Here is a 23,817-nt window from a genome sequence, read left to right as displayed (position 1 = left end):
TAGCCACATAGAAAATTCAAATCACAAAAAAAAATGAATAAAATTTGATAACTACAACATACACTTTACATGATACATGTGTTGGCAAACACCGAGAAGTTATTATATTTAATAGCTGATTTTACTGCTACGTTCCATCCCGTGACTGTGTCCTGATCTTCTGTCGCGAAATAACGTTAAGCTACGTGCAAGCGGACGTAACCTTGTTGGATGTGACATGTTGAGTACGTTTGCCCACCCTGTTGCATTTTGTTGCGTGTTGTTGCGCTAAGTATGAACCCAGGCAAACTTTAAGCTACGTGCAAACGGACGCAACAACTCCCAGCAATGTTGGGAGTTGTTGGCCAACAATGTTGCGTCGTTTTTCACTGGGCTTTAATGCGTTTTGCTTGGTTCACTTTATCTCGATATTTCAAAAAGCTCAGAGGACTAAAAACTAAAATCAAGTTGAGAACTCTTCAATCGCGAAATTTAATGTCCTTTTTCATATTTGCCTATTAAGTACCAATAAGGTAGAACACTGATGTCATCTGCGCTTCTTTTGGCGCCAAAATGGCTTTTTTTCTTAAACGGACGCTGATTTTGAGCTCGACTTGTGTGCAAGTCTACCCATGGTCGAATCCGGACACGAACCCGTCCTTTCGCATCCTAATCTTTCTCCCTAGCTACACTGCCACACTGCCACAACGATTCGGCAAAGTTCCAAAAAGGTTTCATGGGCACCCAAAGGGAAATTTTGAGAAAAATACCTAAACACATTAAACAAAGCATGAATAAAGTTTAATTTCTGAAGCCACTTTAAGCATTTTGGGAGATTGCGGAGAAAAATTTATCTGTTCCTCACTCCCAGCAAGACTGATGGAAGAGTTCCCAGTCAGCAAGGCGCACCTACAACCTGCAACCTGACTTACTGGGAAGTTTTCTGGCAGACGTATGTCCAGACATTACTGGCCAGTTTGGGTGTGGTCATAGGGCAAAATTCAGACCTTTAGTGTTTGTGGTTGTGTGTGTGTATGGGGTGGGGGGGGGGAATTGGTAGGACAATGGGTGTGGCCGAAAGGCGTCATTCAGCCCTTCAAAAAGGAAGGGGGGGGGGAGATTTCTGAAAAAATAACACATAGCAGCTATTCTAGACATCAAATACCCTCAGACACCCATAATTTTTTCCCAATACCACTTTCCTTCCAAGGACAAATCATTACTTCCATATCTTCCAGCCAGTGAGAATTTGCCTGAAGAACAGATATATTCTGCAGAAGAGATCCAGTGGGTGTCCCTGAAATTTCGGTACAAAAGCTAGCAGACTGTTTTTCTTAACTGATACATCAATAGCAGGTGACCTTAGGACTTACCTTAACATTTAATGTAAATTCAACTTGGGCTTCAACGATGACTTTCTTTCTAAGAATTTTTTAAAAACGTATTATTTGCTCTAGTTGTAATTTAATCCAGGGAATATATTTCATTTATCATGACTAAAGTCTTGGTTACCAATGGTGGCATCGACCGTTTTCGTAAACGGTGGATGTCACCATTGGTAACCAAACCTTTAGTCATGATAGATGTAATATATTCCACTCTCAATAACATGTCAAAAATTTTCCATGTGTCCCAAAAATGGTAACGACCGTTTACGCAAGGGACAACTGCCTCGCCAACCAGCACTTCGTGCATCACCTCACTGGTGATGGCGAGAAGTCCTTTGGCATCCAGAATAGCAGAGGATACAGCTGAATTTAGTTGCTTACACGTGATCCTGAAACATCCAATGACAGCCATCGATTAATCAAAGGATCAACAAGTTATACAAAACTGACAAGGTTATTTTTAAAAGCATTTCTGAAAAATTCCAACAAATCAGGAAGCAAACTGAATTCCTCCTGAAAAAATGGACCTCAGCCTGCGGTCAGTTGAATGAATTGTACACCTGAGCCCACGATACGGTCATGTGACACTGGTAAACCGATACCATATTTTAACAGCTAACGCTCTTAATTGACCATAACATGGAGGTCCAATATCAAGTTAACCTTTTAAGCCCTAAGAGTGATCAGCATCAAATTTCTCCTTGTAATATCAATGCTTTGTAAAACAGAGTGGTCATGAGATTGACGGACATGATCACACAAGATGATTTTGCTTGATATTTTATCAACTTCTCCCCACTACTTTTGTGGGAAATTAATAGGGGCAACAAATAAGAATCCAAATTTTGATCTTAGGTTTTAAAGGGTTAAATACCGATTGTACATACCTTGGACTCCAAGCTAGTTTAACATTTCACATCCGCAGGAGCCGACTCCTGACATCCGCTAACATGAATGTACGTACGGACCATTTTGTCACGACCAAAATTTCTTAGGCCTTGTCTACACGTATCCGTATTCGTTTGAAAACGCAACCTTTTTTCTCCGTTTTCAAAAAAATTTGCGTCCACTTGTAACGTTTTCGCATCGTTTACGCCCGTCCACAAGTATACGATGAATCGGTTTGAAAAGGATAACTTACCCGACTGCACATGCTTGACGCATACGTGTTCGCTATTTTAAGCCCGCAAAATAATAATAAGGCGCCACCTTTGAATTTCTTTGGTGTGGGTTTATATTGTTGTGACGTTCTTTTCAAAGTCGCAGAAACAGTTTGAAATGTCAATATCAGGGCAAAAACAAAGTCAAACTAAAGGGAGAACCAACCTTTTGCCTCTTGACACCGGTAGCGGAAATAACCTGATAATGTTCTGCCGCCTCCTGGAATGATCAGCTTGAAGAATTAATAAAGCTAAATTTTCCTGAAAATAAGCAATTAGGTTAGAAATAAGCCCAAGTATAAAAGAAAAGAAAGGGAAGCGCCCGTCCGCCATCTTGAATAAGTTTCTAATATTGCGCGGAGTGGACTTGAACTGATACTGTGTTCTCAGCGTTTTCAAAAAGATTCGTTTTCTGTGATCTTTTTCATCGGATACGTGCGGACAGAAGCTGTATCCGTAAAGAAAACGTTGCGTTTTCAAATGAAAACAGATTCGTGTGGACAGTGTCTTAGATGCATAGATAACCAAATTTTGTAACCATGGTGCCCTGTTGCGCGCGTGAGAGCTCCGGTTTAAATGGCCAAAACTTCTATTTAAATTTTTGAGAAACAAAATAATAATCCCACTAGGGATTCTGGGATAGCATTCGAAAAGACTGTAAACCAAGAGCCAAGATTTAAACCCTTTTCTCTTGATAAACCAACATTCTTGCAGGTCTATATGGCCGTGAAACTAACCCATGTGTTTGCATTATAAATTGATATTCCGAAATAATTATTGTGGTTAAAGTATCGTTAAAAAATAGCCTATTATTAAAAGGTGTCATGAGGCTGAGGGACGTTTGTATGAGAGAGATGGAGATTATATATCTGTTAGTTGTAAGAAACGGATCAATTCTTAAAAGCTTTAAATCGTACCAACGAACATATTTCATAAACCTAGCCTTAGTAAAACGAACTTCAGCAGAAAAATCTTAAAGATATATATTTTTGATAACCTGATGACAAGCATATTCAACTCTCCGCCTCGATTGTGCTCTCTAGATACTTATTGTAGTCGACAACAAAATCAGCATGCAGTATTCGTGGACAACTGGGAAATTGAGCATCTTTCAGTAAACAAATTTACCCCGGCTTTTGTGTCAATGAAGCATAAACCCTCAACTTCTTTCTGATAACATTTTAATTCACAACTTATAATTATATGAGACTCAATACACAGAATATTTAAGTAAACATGATGGTGACATTTCTTGCTAATATTTGCACAGTTCTTACCGAGCGTAACATGAAAAGAAACACCAAGGAAATTAAATGTCGTTGCCCGGCGTGGGTGAATGGTCCGTTATACTTCAAAAATATATGAAAAAAGATAATAATTTACTATTCTTTTTTCAAATTTTCTTGAATGGTGTACCGGCTCGAGGAAAACAAGGAAAATTCACGAATTGAAGAGAAAGAGAATTAATGGCGTTGCTGCTTAATGAAGGCCGGCTACAAAAATAAATTTCTAAAATGACTTATTATAATCTTTTTATACACCACTGTTTTACGTATTATTCTCTTACATTTCAACGAAAGCGAAGGAGTCGTGGAATTGAAATATTAGGATGGCTAAAATGCGTAGACATTATAGAGTTTTCTTTCCTTTTTTTGTTTCCTATACTTTGGAACATTATCATTCCTTAAAGAAGAAAATTCTGAGATATTCTTTCAAAAAAGCCAATTGCTAGCCTGAGTATTTTGAGCTTAAACTTGAACAGTTCGCAGTCAGGTTTTCTGACGTTAGTATCCTATTGATACAGCAATAAAATGGAATATCTTATCGTCATGGTATTAAAATCATGATAAAAAATGTCTATAAAAATAATAATAATAAACTCATATAAAATGAAACCATTAACAGTTTCTTTGATTTTATTAAATGAGATAACTTTGGAAGAGCAATTAAACTATGAACTGTCAAAGGGTGGAGAAAAAACACTGAGAGCTACTAAGGTTGTTATTATAATTATTAGTGAGAAAAACAGAGTGTATGTTACAAGTTCCTTTATTTGATTAGACATCGTTTCTAACCTTTCTTTTGAAAAAAACACTTCCATCAGAGGTACCCACCCATCAGATCGTTCGTAAATATCTCATACGGGTTATTACGTACTGTCTAAAAAGTATGAGCAGATATAGATCAACTCATTCTTGCACTAATACTTCGAGTTGGAGTCATTTTGTTCTAAAAAAATTTTACGTAAAGTTTAGCCGTGTCTTTAACAGATAGTTATAAAGACACCCTTTTGTTTTTTCTTTCTGAATTAGTAATGAGTTTGGAGTCTGAATATTTCCCCACCTGCACCCCTTTGGGCTGTTCTTTCCGTGTAATACAAAAAAAGTTTAAAAAATTAAATTGAAACAAGACCAATAATTTTAATAACAATAATAATAATAATGATAAATAACAATTATTAATAATAGTAAATTTGATTTTCATTACCAGAATGAGATTGAGTGTGTGGCTATGGAATCACAAGGAAAAGAAGAGATTTCTTTTTTAAATCATAGGTAGGACTCTTTAGCTGTTAAATTTGCAAAATTTACTAATATTTGACCAGTTGGTACTGATAAAATATACTGTAAAAACCGAGCCATTGAATTCGATATTGAATTAAAGAGGCTACCTTCACATCTGACATAACAACAGAGTAAACACTCATTCAATGGGGTAAAAAATAGAAGGCGGATTTTTAACAAAGACTAGCTACAAGATTGAAATCTCGATGAGATGAGATTAATCGAATCTTTTTTTGACAGCAAGTAGTCGCATCCTAGATCTTCTATATAGCACCACTGTAAACCTTTTTGTCGTTTTAAGCGACACTGAGACTGATTGCATTACAGTTGTATATGAACTGCTCATATACAAGCCGTTCACTTATTGTTTCGCCTTAAAGGAACAGAAATCTGTTAGGGAATAATCAAAAGATAGTATTACAAAGCACAAAGCCAGAGAGGCAGCTTTATCTCTCTGTACAAAGTTAGGTTATTTTGCTCTTGTACTCCGATATCAAAAACACATCAGGGGTAGATTGAGCCGCCGGATAAAAAAAAAATCTCCCGGAACAAGGAAGAAAACAGTTTATAAATGTGTCATATTTGTTTACTCCGGAAAAGAAGGGATATTAATAAAAGCAGACGGACAAAGAAACTAGGGTGAAGTCAGAGGTGAAGAGACGAGGACTTCGTTTTGAAACTGAACGAGTTGGCTATATAGAGGGAATTCTTTATTCAACAAGTGATGAGACCAGCTCAGTTTTTAGTTTGTCTCGAATTTATGGCAATTCTTTTGTTTCATGACAGAGGATTAGCGGAAGGTAAGATTGAAAATTCTTTGTTTTTCTTTTAACAGTGACAGAAATGACTAAAACTACTATAACATGGCCACCAGCTGAAAATTCTTCTGCGACTGCAAAGGAAATTTATTTTATTACATATATATTTTTTGAATATGTACTTAAAAAGACAAGATGTATTTGGATATTTTAACTCGTTGGGCGCCCACGATTTCTGAAATCGAGATTTGCTTGGCTTAGATAATTTTTTTAGAGCGTGGTGCTACTGTAAGTTGTCAATTCGTTTGTTTCAGGACTTTCGATCTGCCGGGCCAAGGTTTTCGCCCTGGCCGAGTTGTTTAGTTAAAAAATCTGAAGTTCTCTTGTTTTTGACATATGGGAAGAAACTGAAGAATGAATGAATGCAGTCTTTAGTTTCCTTATTTGCTATGGCATAATGATAGCGAGAGGTTATAAAAAGTCTTTATATTTAATAGCCTAATATAAAAGCAGACTAGTTCTTTTTTATATTGGCCTCAGCGCCAAATGCTAGGATGTAGAGAAAAAATCTATGAAGTGCATGATTTTCTTGAGCAGGTGTGATTTTATCGCAACGCCAACGCGCGCAGTTTCTCTTTTTCTTCTGATTTTGTCAGGGGAGTGCACACGCTCGCGATCGTCGAGCAGCGCCTTAGGTCACGCGCGTGGTTCACCGCTGTCAATCGAGAGAAGTTTTCAAAACCTTTCAAGTTACTTTCAAGGATGAATGTTTAAGATATTACCCATATGATGTTTGGAAGTTACAAAGGCGTGAATAAGAATCTCAGTAGTTTGCGTTGATAAGTATTTCCTTATGCTGGAAATGGTGCGAAGATGATAAAATGCAGATTTACAAACATTGTTGACATGGCGAAGCATGGACATTATAGTGGTATCGAAGATTGCATGTAAAGAGGGCTTGATTATGTCAGTTCCAAAGCGAAGCGGGGGTAGGGATGGTTGTGGATTATACTTTGAGAATAAGTAAAGAAGCTCAGTCTTGTCTTTGTTTAGTTTTAGTCTGTTAATGGACTTCCACTTATCAATGTCGGACAGGCATTCCTCAATCTTAGTGATACTGTTGGTTAATTCCACATCGTTGCTTGTAGAGAAAGAAATATACAATCGAGTGTCATGGGCGTAAAAGTGACATTGCATTTCATGGAATCGTAGAATGTTCGCCAGTGGTACTGTGTAGAGTACATACAGAATCGGTCCAAAGACAGAACCTTGAGGTACACCGCACTTGAGCTCGTGAGACTGTGATCTACACTCTTCGATTATCGCGAATTGCGAGCGATTAGTGAGGTGGCAGCGAAACCATTCAAGAGCTATGCCAGAGATAGAGTATTTAGAGTACAAGCTTGTAAGGAGGATATTGTGATCCACAGTCTCGAAGGCAGCAGACAGGTCTAACAGTAGCAGCATGACACAGTGACGTTTATCAATAGCAACCAAAACGTCATTGTAAACACGCCCAAGGGCGGTTTCACAACTGTGGAAAGGTTTATAGGCAGGTTTTAGCGGCTCATTTATTCAATAATTTTTGAAATGACCTTGAGGTTTGAAATAGGTCTGTAGTTTGCAAGAAATAAATGATCTAAGTTGGCTTTCTTAAGTAGTGGAGATAAAAGAGCAGCAGGTTTCAAAGAAGACGGAAAATGACCGGACCCTAATAAATTCTCAATTGTCGTCCCTATGAATTTTCAAACAAAGTAGAGGGGAGAATTTGTTGAAGTATAGTTAGATTAATCTTGTGTGATCATGTCCTCAATTGTCACGACTACTCTGTTTTCTAAAGCACAGATATTACCATCAGTAATTTCAAGCTGATCACTCTTAGCGAACCTCTAAAGCCAGTATAATAAATAATAAATCTACCTGATACTGGTACTTTTGGCATTTTAAGCCGTTGCTTAATTTATTGCTCGGCTAATTCGAGCACATTGTGATTGCCAAAAGGAACTCTTTATTTCTTTTATTTTAAAAAATCATGTATTTTATCAGCTCTCAACAACGTGGAAGACGCAGATGAGTGTATAGAGTATGAAAAAGTTGGATGCTTTTGGGATTTTTTGGTGAAACCTCGCCCTTTGCCGTTGTTGGTAGAAGATTATCGTAGTACTTTTGATTGGAACGATCCTCGAGAAACCATCAAGAGGTAAGGCTTCTTAATTTAAAAGTTTAGCGTTTAGTTTGCTAGAACGTAAAAATTAAACGCAAATCTGGGTTATTTAACAGACAACGTTGAGAGAGATTTGAGATTGGTATTTAACTCCTATTTCCCATACCTCAAGAGATTGCTAATTCTATGTTGTTTCTGAGACCTCACTCTAGCTGTAACCAGCATGCCAATAGTTTCTTCCCAGGGTCTATAAATACTGGAACAAGTTACACGGTGATGTGGTGAATATTAAGGATAATGACATTTTTAAATCTGCCGTGCGCGGCCATCTTATTAATCAGGGAGAGTGGTTTTAATTTTTTATTTTTATTCTACTCAAAAGTTTATTTCATTAGATGGAAATTTTAATTTTTTTAGTTTATAATAATGTTATTTATGGATTTTTTTTATACAATGTAATTATTTTTGTTAAACTGGTGTGATGCAGTAATAAACTGCTTTATTCGGGTGAGTTAATAAATTAGAAATAGATGTCCCGTTCTTTTTCCACGATAATCCCGCATTCCGAACTTCTTTTATGACTCTCTCTCTCTCTCTTCCGAACTTCTTTTATCATCCGTGTTCAAATTTTGGCAAATCAAGCTTCCCTGTTATGGTGCCCAATAGGTTTTTCGGGATACGGGATTTCCCCTATTTGAAGCTCGGGATTCAGGATTTTTAAGCAAAATCGGAGTGAGATTGGAGAATTGAAAGGGTAAGCGAGAGGTGGGAAGCCAAAAATAACTCTCGGGATTACGGGATTGCACGAAGCTTTGGGTCAGGATTACGGAATTGAAGAACCTCCTCACTCGTTTTTTGGAATCAACCATTTTCTAGGTGAATATTCGACTTCTGATTGCTTCCTGCTGAAAATAAACGGAAATGAATTGACTAACTCTTGAGAAAAACCAAGCTGGATGATACAAGAACAGTAGTTTGTCAAATTAAAGACGCCATAAAAATTAGCAACAAAGGTCCAAACTCGAAATAAAATTTTTCATTGGGTCTCTAAGTCTTTTTTTCTTTTCTGTGGATCTCTTCACGAAAATTCCTTCAAATAAAAAGGTCATAAGATAAAAAAAAACAAAGAACGATCACCATGATGTATGATCGTTAATTTTTAAAAACGTTACGGCAAACAGTGTTTTTTGGCCAAAATCTCTCTAATAAAGCCATTATAAAAACTAAGCAAGTGCAACAATTACTTTTTTTTCTTCTTTTCCTTCCTTCCTCCCGGCTTTTTCTTTTTCTCCTTTTCTTTTCCTTCGTAAATGTGTTGGAGCTTTTCGGGCGCAAAAGCCTAGCTAACTCAAATGACGGCAAATTCGATAGGTTCGTTTTAAAACAATCGGCTAGATATAGTTCCCTAAAGGTCTACATAGAGAATAGAGCGGAGAATATGTTTTGTCTATCTCCAAAGTAACCAATTTAAGAACTAAGAGTAAACTTTTGTTGTTCTTGTTGTTGTTGTTGTTGTTTTCAATTGACTAAGTTGCTTAACCCTTTAAGGCCCAATGGTGTCCAACATCAATTTTCTCCTAACCATATCCACTGATTGTCAAGAGATTTGGTTCTGAGAATTAATAAATTGATCACCTAAGAGAAAATGCTTTGATCTTTCATCAAATTCTCTCAACTTATTCTTTAAGAAAATGTATAAAGATCAGTTTGGAGAATTTGTATGTGGAAATTGGGGCTTAAAGGGTTAATGTGCCTTGAAAATTATCCACCAATGTAGAGAGGTCTCGAACTGCGCCAGAAAAGTTTCCCAAAGAGGATATACTTATTTTGGTCTTCAATTCTACGGCGAATGTTGGAGCGGTGAAAACGCAACGAAGACATTTAACAGGGATGGAAGCACTGATCGTTGTCTCATGGTCGTCAATAACAAGGACTACGAAAAATGTGACGACAGTAGAGACGAACTGTGCGCAGGAGTTGAATTTTCAAATTATGTCTACAGAATTATTCATGCAGGTATGCTGTTTCATTTTTAACAACTTCATCTTTCAATCCTTTCTTGATTCCACTTACTGGTAAATGAAATCCCAGAAACTAATATAAGAAAACGCTTTACACGTTTGGCCGCGGTGGACGCGCGTGATCATTTTCGTCTCTCGCGCGTTTCGCTCGACGGACTAACGATGGATTTCCATCGCTGAGTACTTTTTACGTGCGTAAGCACGTAAATTTACGCGCGTACGTAAAAATTACGCGACAAAGAAAATCCACCTTAAAAAAGGCAGACTGTTTCTAGTCTAACGCGCGGAGAATCAGACGAAATTGGCCAAAAAAGAGAAAAGTGACTGCTAAAAAAAGAAGTATTTTGGTTAGACATTGACGCTTTTGTTGTTACCATAACAATTTCAACTTTCAATCTTCCTTTTCGTTATACCAGTTTTTTGAGGGAAAACTATGATTTAAATCCTTAAAAGATTATTTCAGTTTGCAATAAGGGGCAAAGAAATACGCCCCATGGTATGTCCGAAACAGGTCATTATTTAGACGTAAGCGACGGTCTTTACATGTACATTGTACGCCACGCACATAATTTATCGACATAAAATTTCACGAGAGCCACGTCGAGACTGTTTTAGACCCGGCTGTTTACAGGCCTCCGGACCAATTTTTTACCTGTGCAACCCGTTTACAAGGAACCATACAAATTGTATGACAGTACTGTTGTCAGGTGTCCTTACACAGTTTTCCAAGTGTCAGCATTAGAATGGCCTCTTTTGTCGCTTTTTTGCCAAAGGCGTATAACTAGACTCCATTCTTTTACCGCGCAAACTGTGTAAAGACTTGCATGGTTCAGGTGTTTAGTGGGCATAAGAATGAAATTTGGCCTACCTCTGATCAGGTCAAACTCTTGCACATTTTGCCGTTCAAAAAGTAACACGGGTTAGTCGGTCCCTTGTAAACGAAAGGCGGATCCTTTTCAGTTTTTTTCCGTTCAAAAATTTGTCAGGATAGTCTTGTGTTAATTGTGCTTATGTTAAAAAAAAAATTGAGGCTCTAGAAGCGAAAGAAGCTGTGCGCATCTCGTGTTCCTAAAATTGCCGTGTTTGTAAGGAATTTAACAACGTTGTCCACCATGTTAATTCTTTGCACTTAGTTTAAGGTACTAGCCCCTTCTTAAAAAGGAAATTTTTTCACCAGACACTATTTTCTTTGTGAAGTAAATTTCGTAAAAAATATTGACCACCAGAAATGTGGTTTAATGATAATAATGTAGCTGTTTGTAATAATGATAGCTGTAGTTCTTCTCAAAGTTTTCTAACCATCGAGTTAAAACCGTAAACACTTTGACAAAACGTTCGTCATAGATCAATGCCCCTTTTTTTTTTAATGACGGAGCCACTTCTAACTCTTAACTCCAGCCTTCACTGGAAGCATTGAAGACTAAATATCGACACGAATAATACTTTTTAATTCATTGTAATTTTTTTTGTATTTTATATATATATTTTTTCACGATCTTTTACCGGTTCGCGGTAATTAAGGGGCAGCTTTGTTCCTGTGTTACGTTAACGTTTCCATAATTGTTGCAGTTGATGGTATGTTTTCTGCCTGGTCTGGCTGGAGCCAGTGCAGTGCAAGTTGTGAAGGAGGGCAAAAAAGAAGAACGAGATCATGCAACAATCCTTTGCCAAGCAAATGTGGAAAAAAATGCATCGGTAAAACCGAGGACGATGTTGCCTGTAATACTCAACCTTGTTCAAGTAAGATTTTTAACTGAGGTCATTTTTGGCTGAAACATTAAACAGCTTATTACCGACGTGGGCACCCACCGGATCTTCTCTTCCGTAGCACCCTTTAAATAGCTAGCCGTAACCGAGAATTATATATTATTTAGTGAAATTTAAAATATATACAGCAATGTCGACAAAGGTTGTCGGAAAAAGTGCACGCGTCAATCTCGAAAGGTATTGTGGGTGGTTTTGAGTTCACTGTTCTTCAAAGGAATTTAAGAAAATGGCACCAGAGGCCATGGAGAAATGTTTGCGAGTGCTAAAGGAAAGCAAAAAAAGTAGGTTCGAAAGCTACGGTGTTAGGAACAGTGAATTGATCGTATCCCATATAATTACCTTTCGTGATTGTCGCGTGCACATTTTTTCCGACAACCTTTCTCGAAAAAGCTGTATGCACAAGAAGCCCATAATATGCAGTACTCACGCAAGACAAGCTGAAATAAACAACATTTTTCTGGAGCCTCGAAACTCTCGGACACCCCTGCTTTCATTGACTGCTGATGTTTCAAGAGTTACAAAAATTGTTTGGGTCATTCGTCTATTATTTTGGTTGTTTCCTGTTGTTGCGGAAGCTATTTAGCCCAATAATTGGATTCGGCTTTCGTACATAAATGTATGATCTGCAGAATTATGGAGATCACTGCGGGTGTTATGCACCGAGGTCAATTAGGCCGCCGAGGCGGATTATACCCTCCCAGATCTTCTTAGTTCTGCAGATCATACGAGAGCAGAATAGCAGAATTGCTTTATTATTCATTTAAAATAATTCCTAGTTTAGAAATAAGCTAAAACATGCTTACCTCCATCGAAAACTGGCAAGTAACCACTGTAAAATAATTCCGATTGGGTACAGTTTGAAACTTCGGAGATAATTTCGCCTGGGAGCAAGCTCTCAGGGGCGCTCTGGCAGCAGGGTGGGGGGGGGGGGGGGGGGGGAGGAAGGAGAGCTTGCAGCCACGTCGCTGGAATTTGAATTCCACTTCCAATTCCCCTATGGCTCCCCGTCGACTGAGCTTTCAGATTTCCGCCAATCCATGCGAAGCGGAAACGAGCACGAATGTAAACAAACATTAAAAAACACGTGCCCCAAGGGTAATGACGCCATTATTAATGTCATCTCCACCAATCAGCATTTCGCATCTACTTTTTCGATGCAGATTTTCAAATTCCAGAGACGAAGTTGCACGCTCTCCTTCCTTTTCCCACCCCGATGCCAGAGCGCCCCGAAGAGCTTGCTCACAGGTTAGAGATAGTTTGAATCATAGTATAACTGGCTCCAATAATAAATAAGCTTCCATGTGATTCCATTTTACCAGCACCAGAACCCTGTGAGGACACCAATTCGAAATGCGAACTTTATAAGGAACTGGGACTATGTAACAACCCAGATGTGATTAAAAGCTGCAGAAAAACTTGTGAAAAATGTTCTTAATCCCAGAAGCTTCTGTATCCTGGTTTCAATGCAAAGTAAGTTTCACACATCCTATATTCATTCTTTCTTTTTTTTTCTTTCATTTATTTTGTCATAAATCAAGTAACAAATATACAATTATCAAAGCATATAAATTTAGTTTTTAGTGAAAGCATCTAAAAAGTAATTATGTGAAGATGTGCCATGGCTATGGCAAGGACCCCGAAATAGAAGCAGTAGAGGGCTTATGGATTTAAGGCGTCCTAAGAACATCAAATATACAGTACTTAATATTAAACAAATATACCGAAAGCCACTACTCTGTTCCACAACCTAAATGTTTTGCGATACATGAAGTAATACTCGGTATCCGGAACAAAGACAACAAAAACGTTCGCTGCAGAAAAAAGAAAATAAGTAATATTAATGATATTAACAACACTTTAAAGAAAAAGCTGAAACAAATTTTAAAAAAAGATATAACATCGTAAAAAAAATCCACCAATTTGACTAACTACAAAGCAAGATAAAGGCTAGGTTCAGGCTTCTATACATAAAGCTCAATGGCCGACCAAATTTCAGGTGCCCGAGCACTGGGAGAATAGGGAGAAGAAAAGGCGATTTTCTTTTAACGAGAATTGTCGGCAAGCACAAAAAGTCATTTTTATTACTGGAGAATTTTTAAAAGCATTTATCTTCTTACAACAACCCACCAAAGAAGAGATCTGGAGATTCAAAGATTTGTTAAACCGCGGCTTAAGTTAGACTTTGTTTAAATATTTGGCCCATAGTGTTTTGCATGTTGATAGGAAACAAGGAGAGTGATTTTGGCCTTTGCACATCTTTCTTTGAGGGTATATGAGGGTCTGAATTTGTCTTTAATTTTTGATAGTGATAATGTTGGACATTTTAAAGAAATAGTGACCGAAATGAAATCTTTCTTTTTTTATTATTCAGGCGAACATCACGTTTATCGATCGAACGATTTTTACTGGTGTGAAGATGAACACGTGTCCTGTCACTGTCTAAGGCAGAATCCTGGAAATGATACAACTCAAAAGTGCGATTGAAAATTGACTTTCAAGATTTAGATATTGTAAATTGAAAGCGATGTTATTAAAGTGAGTTAATTGAGACAAAACGTGCTACGTTACTTTGTACAAGCTACAGATAAATTCGCCACCTTTTAGATGAATTAGGTACGAAAGTCACTGTCAACAACGGCCCTATTCAGGACTACGTTCACTCGGAAGATCATACTCAACCTACTTATGAATAGACTCCCAGGTTCAAACCTTTCACAAAATGAATTAAATAAATCCGAAAATTGAGTCGCACCCTTTTGTAGGGCATCATTAAAGTTTTAAAAGATCTAGAATACAATAAGTTTTTTTTTTCAGTTGACGTATCCATAACAGCACGATAATCCCATTGTTCCTTTTAAATTTCGAAGTCACAAAACAAAACTGGTCGATGGTTCTCCAATTTGTTTCTGATAGGCTAACCTTTGACTGCTCATGCAATCAACCCACATAAGAACATCGAGGGTCTGAAAGGGATCAGTAATTCACTCTCAAAGATATCACTAATCTCGTCATATACAACTACTGGTAAACCTTCGACCTCTTGAGTGCATGGAAAAAATTTTTGGTGACAACGGCATTACTCTACACTTTCCCCTTACACAGTAATGTTGTAAATAAAATCGTTATTGTTACAGCCGGCGCTATTTCTCTTGCATACGATTTACTGATAAATAATGAAATTCACGAGTGTTTCACTTCCCCACCTTTGCAACCCTGCTCTTTCATTTTCCCGCTATTTTTAGGCGGCAGCGTGGACGAGTGGTTGACGCGTCTTACTTAATCAAGTAGTCCTGGGTTCGAGTCCCTCTCTGGCCAATGTTTCTCAGTCTTACCGAAATCAAATCGTCAGTCATGCCTGCAAATAGACCAAAGGGTGCCTCCTGGTTTTTAATCCTCTTATTCTATAGCTGTATTAGTCGTTTCAAAGTATTTGGTTGAGTACCTGTAAACTGGATTGCAATTGAGCGGCTTAGTGAGCTTCCAATATAGTAAGAAGTGTGGTTTTGGGGAAGATATACGCAGTACGAGGAAAAGCTGGAAACAAAGTAAAACATGGCGGGAAAAGTGTCTGCCTGCGTGACAGAAAAACCATAAAACAAAGAGATATTTGCAAACAAATGTCCAAGGGTAACGTAAACATAAACTGCTACATGGTAAACGACAGAAAGTAAAGTTAATTTACAGTGCTAAATTAAAGAAACTAAAAGATAAAGATATTACGCAATTAGGCTGCGCCATAATTAGAAAAGCGGTGAGAAAAGATAAATAATTAAGTTCTTTCATCCTTTTCTAAGAAAACAGGTAGTTTTACACCAATCTTTAGTTTGATTATAGCAACGGAGACAAACTTTAAATAAATCCAACATCGAAACATCAGGAAGACTGAAGTAATTATAACAGCAGAGGTAGTATTAGATTGATAAAAGGTAAGTAATATCTAAACTTTGCAAAAACAAATGTAGGACGTTAACGGCAGAATTCCTGGAAATCCAGCCTAAGTTTTATGGTAATACCGTTTAATAATAAATAGCTCTTCATAGGCGCTTGCATAATTATTATAAATAAAACGTAAGGCGCGTTGATTAAGGGCCTGATTACATGGGGGCGGGTCCGCTCAGGTGAGGTAACCCGCCTGTCCATAGAATCTCTTCCTACGTATCATGAAAGCGTGATCCAATGAAACTGAAAGATTATATGAACAGGCGGGTTACCTCACCTACCTGAGGTCCCCCACCTCCTTGCAAACAGGCCCTAAATTCTTCTAGTTTATTTGAATTGCGCCTTGTAGGACAATAAGTTAAATGAGGCTAAAGATAACCATTGTACAATCTCATTTTAGCATAAACATCAATTACATTTTTGTGCCTCTGTAAGACCTTAATTTGATTTCCAACCTTACGTACAATATCTCCAATATGCTTAGAGAAATGTAAGTCCTTATCTGACGAGACCCCCAAAGGTTTTATCTCTTCAGTATTAGAAATCACATAAGAGCCTATATATAGAAACTAGGGGTGCGTTTTTGTGGGAGAATCCAAAAACGGATTTGTGATCTCAGATCATATGGATTCTTCACTACCACAAAAAAAGAGGATCATTTACCATGACAACGGCATGTCCTCGTGCTCCTCGTGATGACGATAATAGAGGAAAAAACAACAAACTGATCTGGCGAAGAGAAGAAGGAAAAATAACATAAACTACGTATGAATATACGAAATGAATATATTTCGGTTTGAAACACAAACGTTTCTCAAATAGAATACACTGGTCTACACTCCTTAGGATAATAAAATTAGAAGAATTTAAAACTGAAGCGCAGATGAATTGTTTTTTTTTATTTTATTATTACTTGGAAAATTTAGAGCTTCTTTCTTGATAAGAGGACGGACAATCGACTTTTCAGTCCAGTTGAGAAATAGTCGGAAATATTTAGTTCTTGGCACTCAAACGTATGTCTTTCTGGAAAATACTGACCAACCATTTTCTGAAACATTCTGAGTGAAATCATTCATTTTCTGAATGTTTACGCTACTTAAATCCATTCTTTGATTTCCATCAATTATTTCACCATCAAATAACTCTCTCGACCGCTGATCGAGTAAACACATTCTGTTGTGTGTTTTAAAATGTTCCTTAGCAAATGTCCTCAAGCAAGCTTCACATTTCCTTGGCTTTTCCTGGACAAAGAACTCGACTATTTCAACAAACCCCATAATGACAGCAAGAACATTTTTAGCCAGTAGAACAGACACGTCCAGATGATACTCATGCCACAATATCAATCTCAAAACCAAGAAAGGTGCATTGGCTAGAAACATGAAACCGCAAATGTATATAAGTCTAAACGAGATTAGAGGAACCTCTCCGTTGTCGTTAAACTTGTTCAATTTGAGCTCAAACAAGGCAAGTGTCGGTAGAAATATATTCAAGCAGGAAAACGCTAAAATAGCATTTTCAAGCTCAGGTGTGATCTTTTCTTTTTCAAAAAGATACTGCAGCATTTCCACGCTGTCGAACAAGTCCAGGGTCACTGCCGACGTTATCTTCTCCAAATAATATTTTCGTCGTGACTGCGATCTTGCGTCTTGATGCGCATAAATGAGAAATAAAAACAACATTGGCGTCAGGCACAAATTCATTTTTATCACGTTAGGTCCAAAAACTACTTTTTTATCGTTGTAGATGGGGGTTACTAATTTAAATAAAGTGGCAACTTGAGGCACTAAATGCAACGCATAGACAATCCACGCTATATAAGCAAATTTTGTTCCATCCTCGGTAACCGCGGTTTTAACGCTATGTGATTTTCTCTTCGTCGACATCCACATCGTGTACATCCAGGTGGACAACACAATTACATCTGTTGTAATCCATACGAACCGCCATGGAGTCTCCATTTCGGTGATGAAATGAATGTCTAAAACGGCGCCTTGTACAATGAGAAATATAAGTGCCAATATGCGAGGGAAAACCTGGCGATATTTGGTCCTTCTGCTTCTTGCCATAACCACGCGTTCAGTCACTTGATGGTCTGATCACTTGCATCATCAAGTCCTTTATAAATTTAAAAATTCCTGCCCACATCATTATTTATTAAAGGTGATTCGAAACTGAGTAAAGGAAATGAAATGAGATAGGATAATTCACCTAAACGGTTTATGTTTTTGCTTTTAAAATTGAAACGGAAGCTTGCCTCATTTAATTGATACGTACAAGGTTTGATTTTTAGCTTTTTCGACAGCTATAGAATATGCACCTAAACGAACATCGCCTTGTGTCAAAGAGACAAAGATGCACTCACGTATAATTTATTGCTGAACGAAAAATGTCAATATTATATTAGCTCACATTAGATGGCATCCGGCAAAATCAATCTGGTAGCATGATAACACGAGTGTGCTAGAAATTAAGCGCCTTCGAGCAGTTTTTATGGTATATATGAACTCTCTCAAGGTTTTTTCCTCCATGAGCTTCCAAACAATGGTATCGGAATAAACTTTTTTCTCCAAAGATGATATAATATGATATAATTGACACTGTATCCTGCTTTGCCGGACCTATTGCTAAGAAAAAAAGAACAAAAGAGAGAAGGAAAGGAAGAAAGATTCTGTCTGAGTTGTTTTTTGTTTTTTTGCTTCAAATTTGAATAATAAATATATATAGGAAATTAGCGTCAGCGACAGATCTCAAGATAAGGTACACGATATTAGCGGTATGATTTTACGTCAGGTCAGTCAATGTACCTAAATAATATAACAGCTGCGAAATTTAAATTGTGCAATATCAAAAAGTTCTCATTACAATCAATCTTCAGCACGCCGAAAAACGAATGAACACCTATAACTCGCTTTTGAATGCTTCGGCTGCTAAGGTGTGGGTTTCCCAACAGGTGGCCAGCTCTGTTGCAAGCTTGGCGCTTGTTACATGCTTTATTTAGTTATCCAGAAGTAAGAGAAGAGTACTGTATGGACGAAACGCTCGGGCGTGATACTATACATAACATTAGGGAAACTCTAGATAGCAAAATTCATTATGATTCAATCATATTTGGACTTTAATCGAAAGTCATCTGGCAGAGGTATTTCGTTGCGGAAAATCCATGTCTCTGAAAATTATCTTCCAAAAAGATGGATTTCCTAATCAACAAAATACCTCTGCCAGATGACTTTCCACAGAAAAATGCAAATATCAATCCGTTTCTTGAAAATCCGATAATTCGGATTTCCCAGCTGGATGCAATATGCAGGCAAATTTGTTTTATTAAGCGTGAATTTCAGATTTTCGTTTTTGTAGTTATCATTACTATACTGGAATCTGTTCATTCAAAATTGATTTCTTGTGAGTCTGTTTGAACGGTTAGTTTGCGCATGTTTTATTTTAGTGCGTTCCCGTCAAAGGGTATCATAAAAGCATAAATTCATCCCCCTTTTCTTCAGGCAATAACCACGAAAAACAGAGTTAACAACGACCATCTAAATTATACCTGCATGGGTTACAAAATATTTTAAAACATAACGTTATTATTGTTTTATTTTTCATTAATTATTGATAGTCATTGATTATTAATCAACTTCGAGAGCCAATCATTTTTAGTATTTGAGCTAAAACTCGAGTGATTCGTCACTTTTGTAAGAGCTGTTGCTGTTTTTGTTTCAGTCAAACAACACCTACTTATATAAATAATCAATTTTCTAACGGTTGCAGCCATAGGTGATCAGGTATATGAATTAAGTGTTTTATCTTTTTAATAAATATATTTTGTCTAGGCTGATGAATAATTTCCTTCAGCGCGTACTGAGAAAGGCCTATTCCATTTTCTTGGAAGACATGCACGGTGGAAAACCTATAGGTCCTATAGACTGTTAAGTAATTTTAGAAAATTGGTATAAAAGAGAATTTTAAAGTCCTATTGCAGTGCCAGTCTGTTCAGACTTGAAAATAATAAAAATCTTATCGAGCAAATAATCATTAACATACAGATTATTTCGTACAGCGTTTTAAGACATCTAGTAAAAGCTTTGCATCAAATAATAATGTTTTTGCATGTTACTTTGTCGGATGCACTTTTCAACAAATCAAGCGACTTTTAAGTCGGCTCCCGTCACAGCTTTTTTCCAAATATTGATAATATGATACTTTGGTTTTGATATGAGAGTTTGTTTGATTTTTTGTAACCTTCGATTTAAATTTGAACAAGTAGCTGGAATTCCCTTCCAGTTAGAGTATAGAACTCAAGATAGATGCAGCTTGCAGGAGGTTAATGTAAAACTGAGAAGTTAAAGTCAAAGTCATCATCAGACGACAAACCTACCCCATAAAAGAAAAGAGTTATATTAAAAGCGTTTTTTCTTCCTTAAAGGCCTTGGCCAGGGCATGGGACAAAACAATGGCCGAGTGCTTTTACAGAAGAAATTATTAAAAGGAAGCGAAGGGTTTCTTAACTAGATTAGATTATCAAACGTGACGTGCTTTCTATTATGTCTAATTCGAGACCGACTAGTCGGAGACCGGTCGGTGACACAAAAAAAGAAGAAAAAAGACGGAAAACTGGAACGGCAAAGTGCTATCGAAAGGTCGACAAATGTCGATAAATTTTAACTAGGAACAAGTAATATTTGTGACTTAATCTTGGTTGATTCAACGGTACGCCACTCCGCAACTATCATTGGAACAAAAGGACCTGTGAAATGGGAGAGCCTCTTGAAGTGAACCAACTCTAATGTTCTTTTGGACAGAACAATTTCATCTTCTCTTTGTCCTCAATTTGCAAAAATAATAATAATAATAATTATGATGAAAGGCGCCCCTGATTTTAGATTAAAACTGACATAAAAGCCAAAGCTTTTGTGAGGTGGATATGGATATCGTATTTCAGTAACACCAAAAAACCGGATTTTATAAAAATAAATAAAAATATTGAGATCCCCCGGGACCTATGCATTATGGACAAAATCTACGCTTAGATCGAAATAAAAGTTTTGGAAACTTTGGCTACACTTATAACACTCTTACCAGTTTTCATGAGATCTGTTTTATTTCTCCAAACATGTCTTAATTCCGCCGCACATAATGTCAACGACAAACATGCACCAACAACCATGAACCACAAACTACAGACGATGAATAAAATTATGTCTCGAGACCACAAACTTAAAAGTCAAAAAACAGACAGAGTTGCAAAGCAAAAAGGAGAAAAATATTTTTTTACAGTGATCTTAAGCTCGATTATCAGCCGCTGTTTGGGAAACAAGTCCGCGCTCCTCTCCCGTTCATTTATTTCATCATGTTACGGTATTCACTCAGGTATCATCACAGGTAGCCCAAGCTCGAAATATGAGCATCGGCGAGCATCGGCCATAAAACGGCTATAAATCGGCCCGTGGACCACACAGGAGAGATGTAACACACATTGTAAGTAAGGTAAACTGTTTTTTTTATTGAAATCCTTTCATTTTCGTAGGTTAAAGAAACGATAGGTTTTTTTTCCCATACAAATCCTTATATTTTGAATGCAACAATGCCGATGCTCGCCGATGCTCATATTTCGAGCTTGGGTACCTGTGGTATCATCTGCAAACATACCCGGAGTAGCTTGCGTGGGAGACGTGAAAAGGAGAAGGGGAAGGGGGGATTTGGCGGGCTGTCTCGCGCGCTAATTCCCTTCCCCTTCCCTTTCAAACGCCTGTTAAAGAGGCTATACCGGGGTAGAAGGCTGAAGGCAATTGGGAAAGTCGTTGACGTAAATTAAAAACAGTAAAGGACTCTAGATTAATCCCTGAGTAACACCATAAGTTATATATTCCTCATCAGACAAGACACTTCAGGTCTAGTGACAAATCCCAGTCCCATGACTTTGATTAGAAATTTGCCTAGTAACAAAACGCAATTATATCATCCTGATATGGATGCCTATTTCTCATTTTTCATAGCTCCAACAAGGCTCGCAATATGGACCTAATTGTGCTAATTGTAATCTGTGCAAATTGCTATTTACTCTGGCAGCTGGAACCGACCGATTAAACACCCTGCTGTTTGTTTTTCATATCACACTGATATCACTTCTTGTATCAGTCCAATTTTTTTTGTTTTTATTATCACTTTGTTTCTTTCAGTTTTTCTTAAGCTGTTCGATATAAGGTAAATTCTTTGATTAAACATCAGTCTCTTTTGAGGTAGTTTTCAAGGAAATTTCATTACTCTTGGAAGAATTAAGCAAATTATCTCGTTCTTCAGTAACGCGGATAGTATCGAGTTTAGAAATTTCCTTCTCTTTTCTGTTTCTCTCTTCTTCAAACACTATGAATCTCGAATTTTGATCCGGTGGAAATGAACAAGTATCTAGATGCCTTTTGTAGAATTCTTTGACAAAAGTCTTCGTGCACGATTGACATCTCCTCGGTCTTTGATCGCCAAAGAACTCAAATATCTCTATCAGTCCTATGATAATGGCCAGAGAATTCTTCGCGAGTAACACAGAGACATTCAAGTGATATCCATGCCACAAAATCAGCCTTAAAACCAAAAAAGGGACGTTAACGAAAAACATAAAACTACAAATGTAAATAAACTTGAAAGAGATCGGCGAAATTTCTCCGTTGTCATGAAACTTGTTATACTTCAGTTCAAACAAAGCAAACGTTGGGAGAAAAATATTCATGCAGGAAAAGGCCAAGATGGCATTTTCCAGTTCAGGCGAGATCTCTTCCTTGTCAAAAAGATATTCAAGCATTTCGACACTGTCGAACAAATCCAAGGCAACCGCTGCTGTTATCTTCTCTAAGTAATATTTCCGTCGCGAATGCGATTTTGCGTCGTGATGCGCGTATATAAGAAATAAAAACAACATTGGCGTCAGGCATAGGTTCATTTTTAGTGTGTTAGGTCCAAAAACATGTTTCTCGTCATTATAAGCCTCGATTTTGAGCTTTAATAAAGTCGCCACTTGTGGTACTAAATGTGCTGCATAGACAATCCATGCGAAGTAAGCAATTTTCATTCCATCTTTAGCCAAAGCGCTCCGTGATTTTCTGTGCGACATCCACATTGTGTAAACCCACGTGGAAAACACGATAGCATCTGTTGTGAGCCAAGCAAACCTCCACATGGAGCGTTCTTCAGTGATCAGATAATAATCAAGAATTGCACCTTGCAGAATGAGAAAGGTAATCGCTAGTATTCGGGCAAAACCCCGACGAAAAACTGTAGTTTTCCTTGCCATGTTAGGACACACACAGAACGAAGTTGTTCAGGAGTCAGTCAGCAGTTGACTAATCAAGCGTGTCGACGTCATATCCGGATTAAATTCAATGCCCCACATGTAAGATAAGACTATAAGCCTCTTACACCCTTGGGAGTTAACGAAGCAAGTTTCAGAGGAAAACAACTTCCAAGGCTATCAACAGTGAAGTACTGCATGTTAAGAAGCCGAAGCCGCAGAATTATGACTGAATCTTGTTGACCTCAGGGCATGCTGTACAGGCGCCGTGCAATCAAAAACAACAACAACACTATTGGCATTTCCATGAGTAAACAAAAATGGCCCAAACGCTCAATGGAGCATACAATGGGCGATTAAAAACCATAAAATAAAAATTTAAGGACTTCATCTTCACAAAAGTCGGTGTCGCGTTACTGGCGAACGTTGAGACCGGTTGTATGAAATGAGGTCTGGGAACGCTAAATATCATTATATTTTGTCTTTTTTCTTTAAAATAAATAAAAGAGACTTACCTTTGATTAGCCTGCGAAAAAAAAAACCGGTAGGTACTGCCATACTAGCTATATTGGTATATGTCGCTGAGAAGGGTATGGCTTCAAGCAGTTTAGTCTGAGTTTACTCTGGGTATAGGGTGGAGCAATGGATCCTGGCAAAGCAAAGGGTATCATTTTACAGAAAACTGAACAGTTGCTCTAGCCTAGAATTTAGTCTAGACTAGGGAAAGCGGGAATGAATTGCCACTCAAAAAAAAGAAATCGGCAAATTTGAACTAACCCACAACTTAGTAAGCTTCTT

General features: G+C 37.5%; 3 protein-coding genes across 3 annotated transcripts; 1 reads left to right on the top strand and 2 right to left on the bottom strand.

Annotated features, from left to right (window-relative positions):
- The first annotated feature begins 5,736 nt into the window (after positions 1-5,736).
- Positions 5,737-14,350, top strand: LOC140938759 (hemicentin-1-like). The gene is made up of 6 exons (XM_073388291.1): positions 5,737-5,891; positions 7,896-8,049; positions 9,791-10,029; positions 11,604-11,774; positions 13,121-13,271; positions 14,173-14,350. Exons 1-5 carry the CDS (start codon positions 5,816-5,818, stop codon positions 13,234-13,236), a joined length of 756 nt encoding a protein of 251 aa, XP_073244392.1. The 5' UTR covers positions 5,737-5,815; the 3' UTR covers positions 13,237-13,271; positions 14,173-14,350.
- A 2,397-nt stretch (positions 14,351-16,747) lies between these two features.
- Positions 16,748-17,809, bottom strand: LOC140930188 (uncharacterized). The gene has a single exon (XM_073379854.1). The coding sequence runs from the start codon at positions 17,807-17,809 to the stop codon at positions 16,748-16,750; it is 1,062 nt and encodes a 353-aa protein (XP_073235955.1).
- Positions 17,810-21,648: 3,839 nt separating this feature from the next.
- Positions 21,649-23,223, bottom strand: LOC140938748 (uncharacterized). Its single transcript, XM_073388280.1, has one exon. The coding sequence runs from the start codon at positions 23,020-23,022 to the stop codon at positions 21,955-21,957; it is 1,068 nt and encodes a 355-aa protein (XP_073244381.1). The 5' UTR covers positions 23,023-23,223; the 3' UTR covers positions 21,649-21,954.
- Between the last annotated feature and the right edge of the window lie 594 nt (positions 23,224-23,817).

Source organism: Porites lutea, chromosome 1 (assembly GCF_958299795.1).
Source record: "Porites lutea chromosome 1, jaPorLute2.1, whole genome shotgun sequence".
Lineage (NCBI taxonomy): Eukaryota > Metazoa > Cnidaria > Anthozoa > Scleractinia > Poritidae > Porites > Porites lutea.
This window is presented reverse-complemented; position numbering and strand designations above follow the sequence as displayed.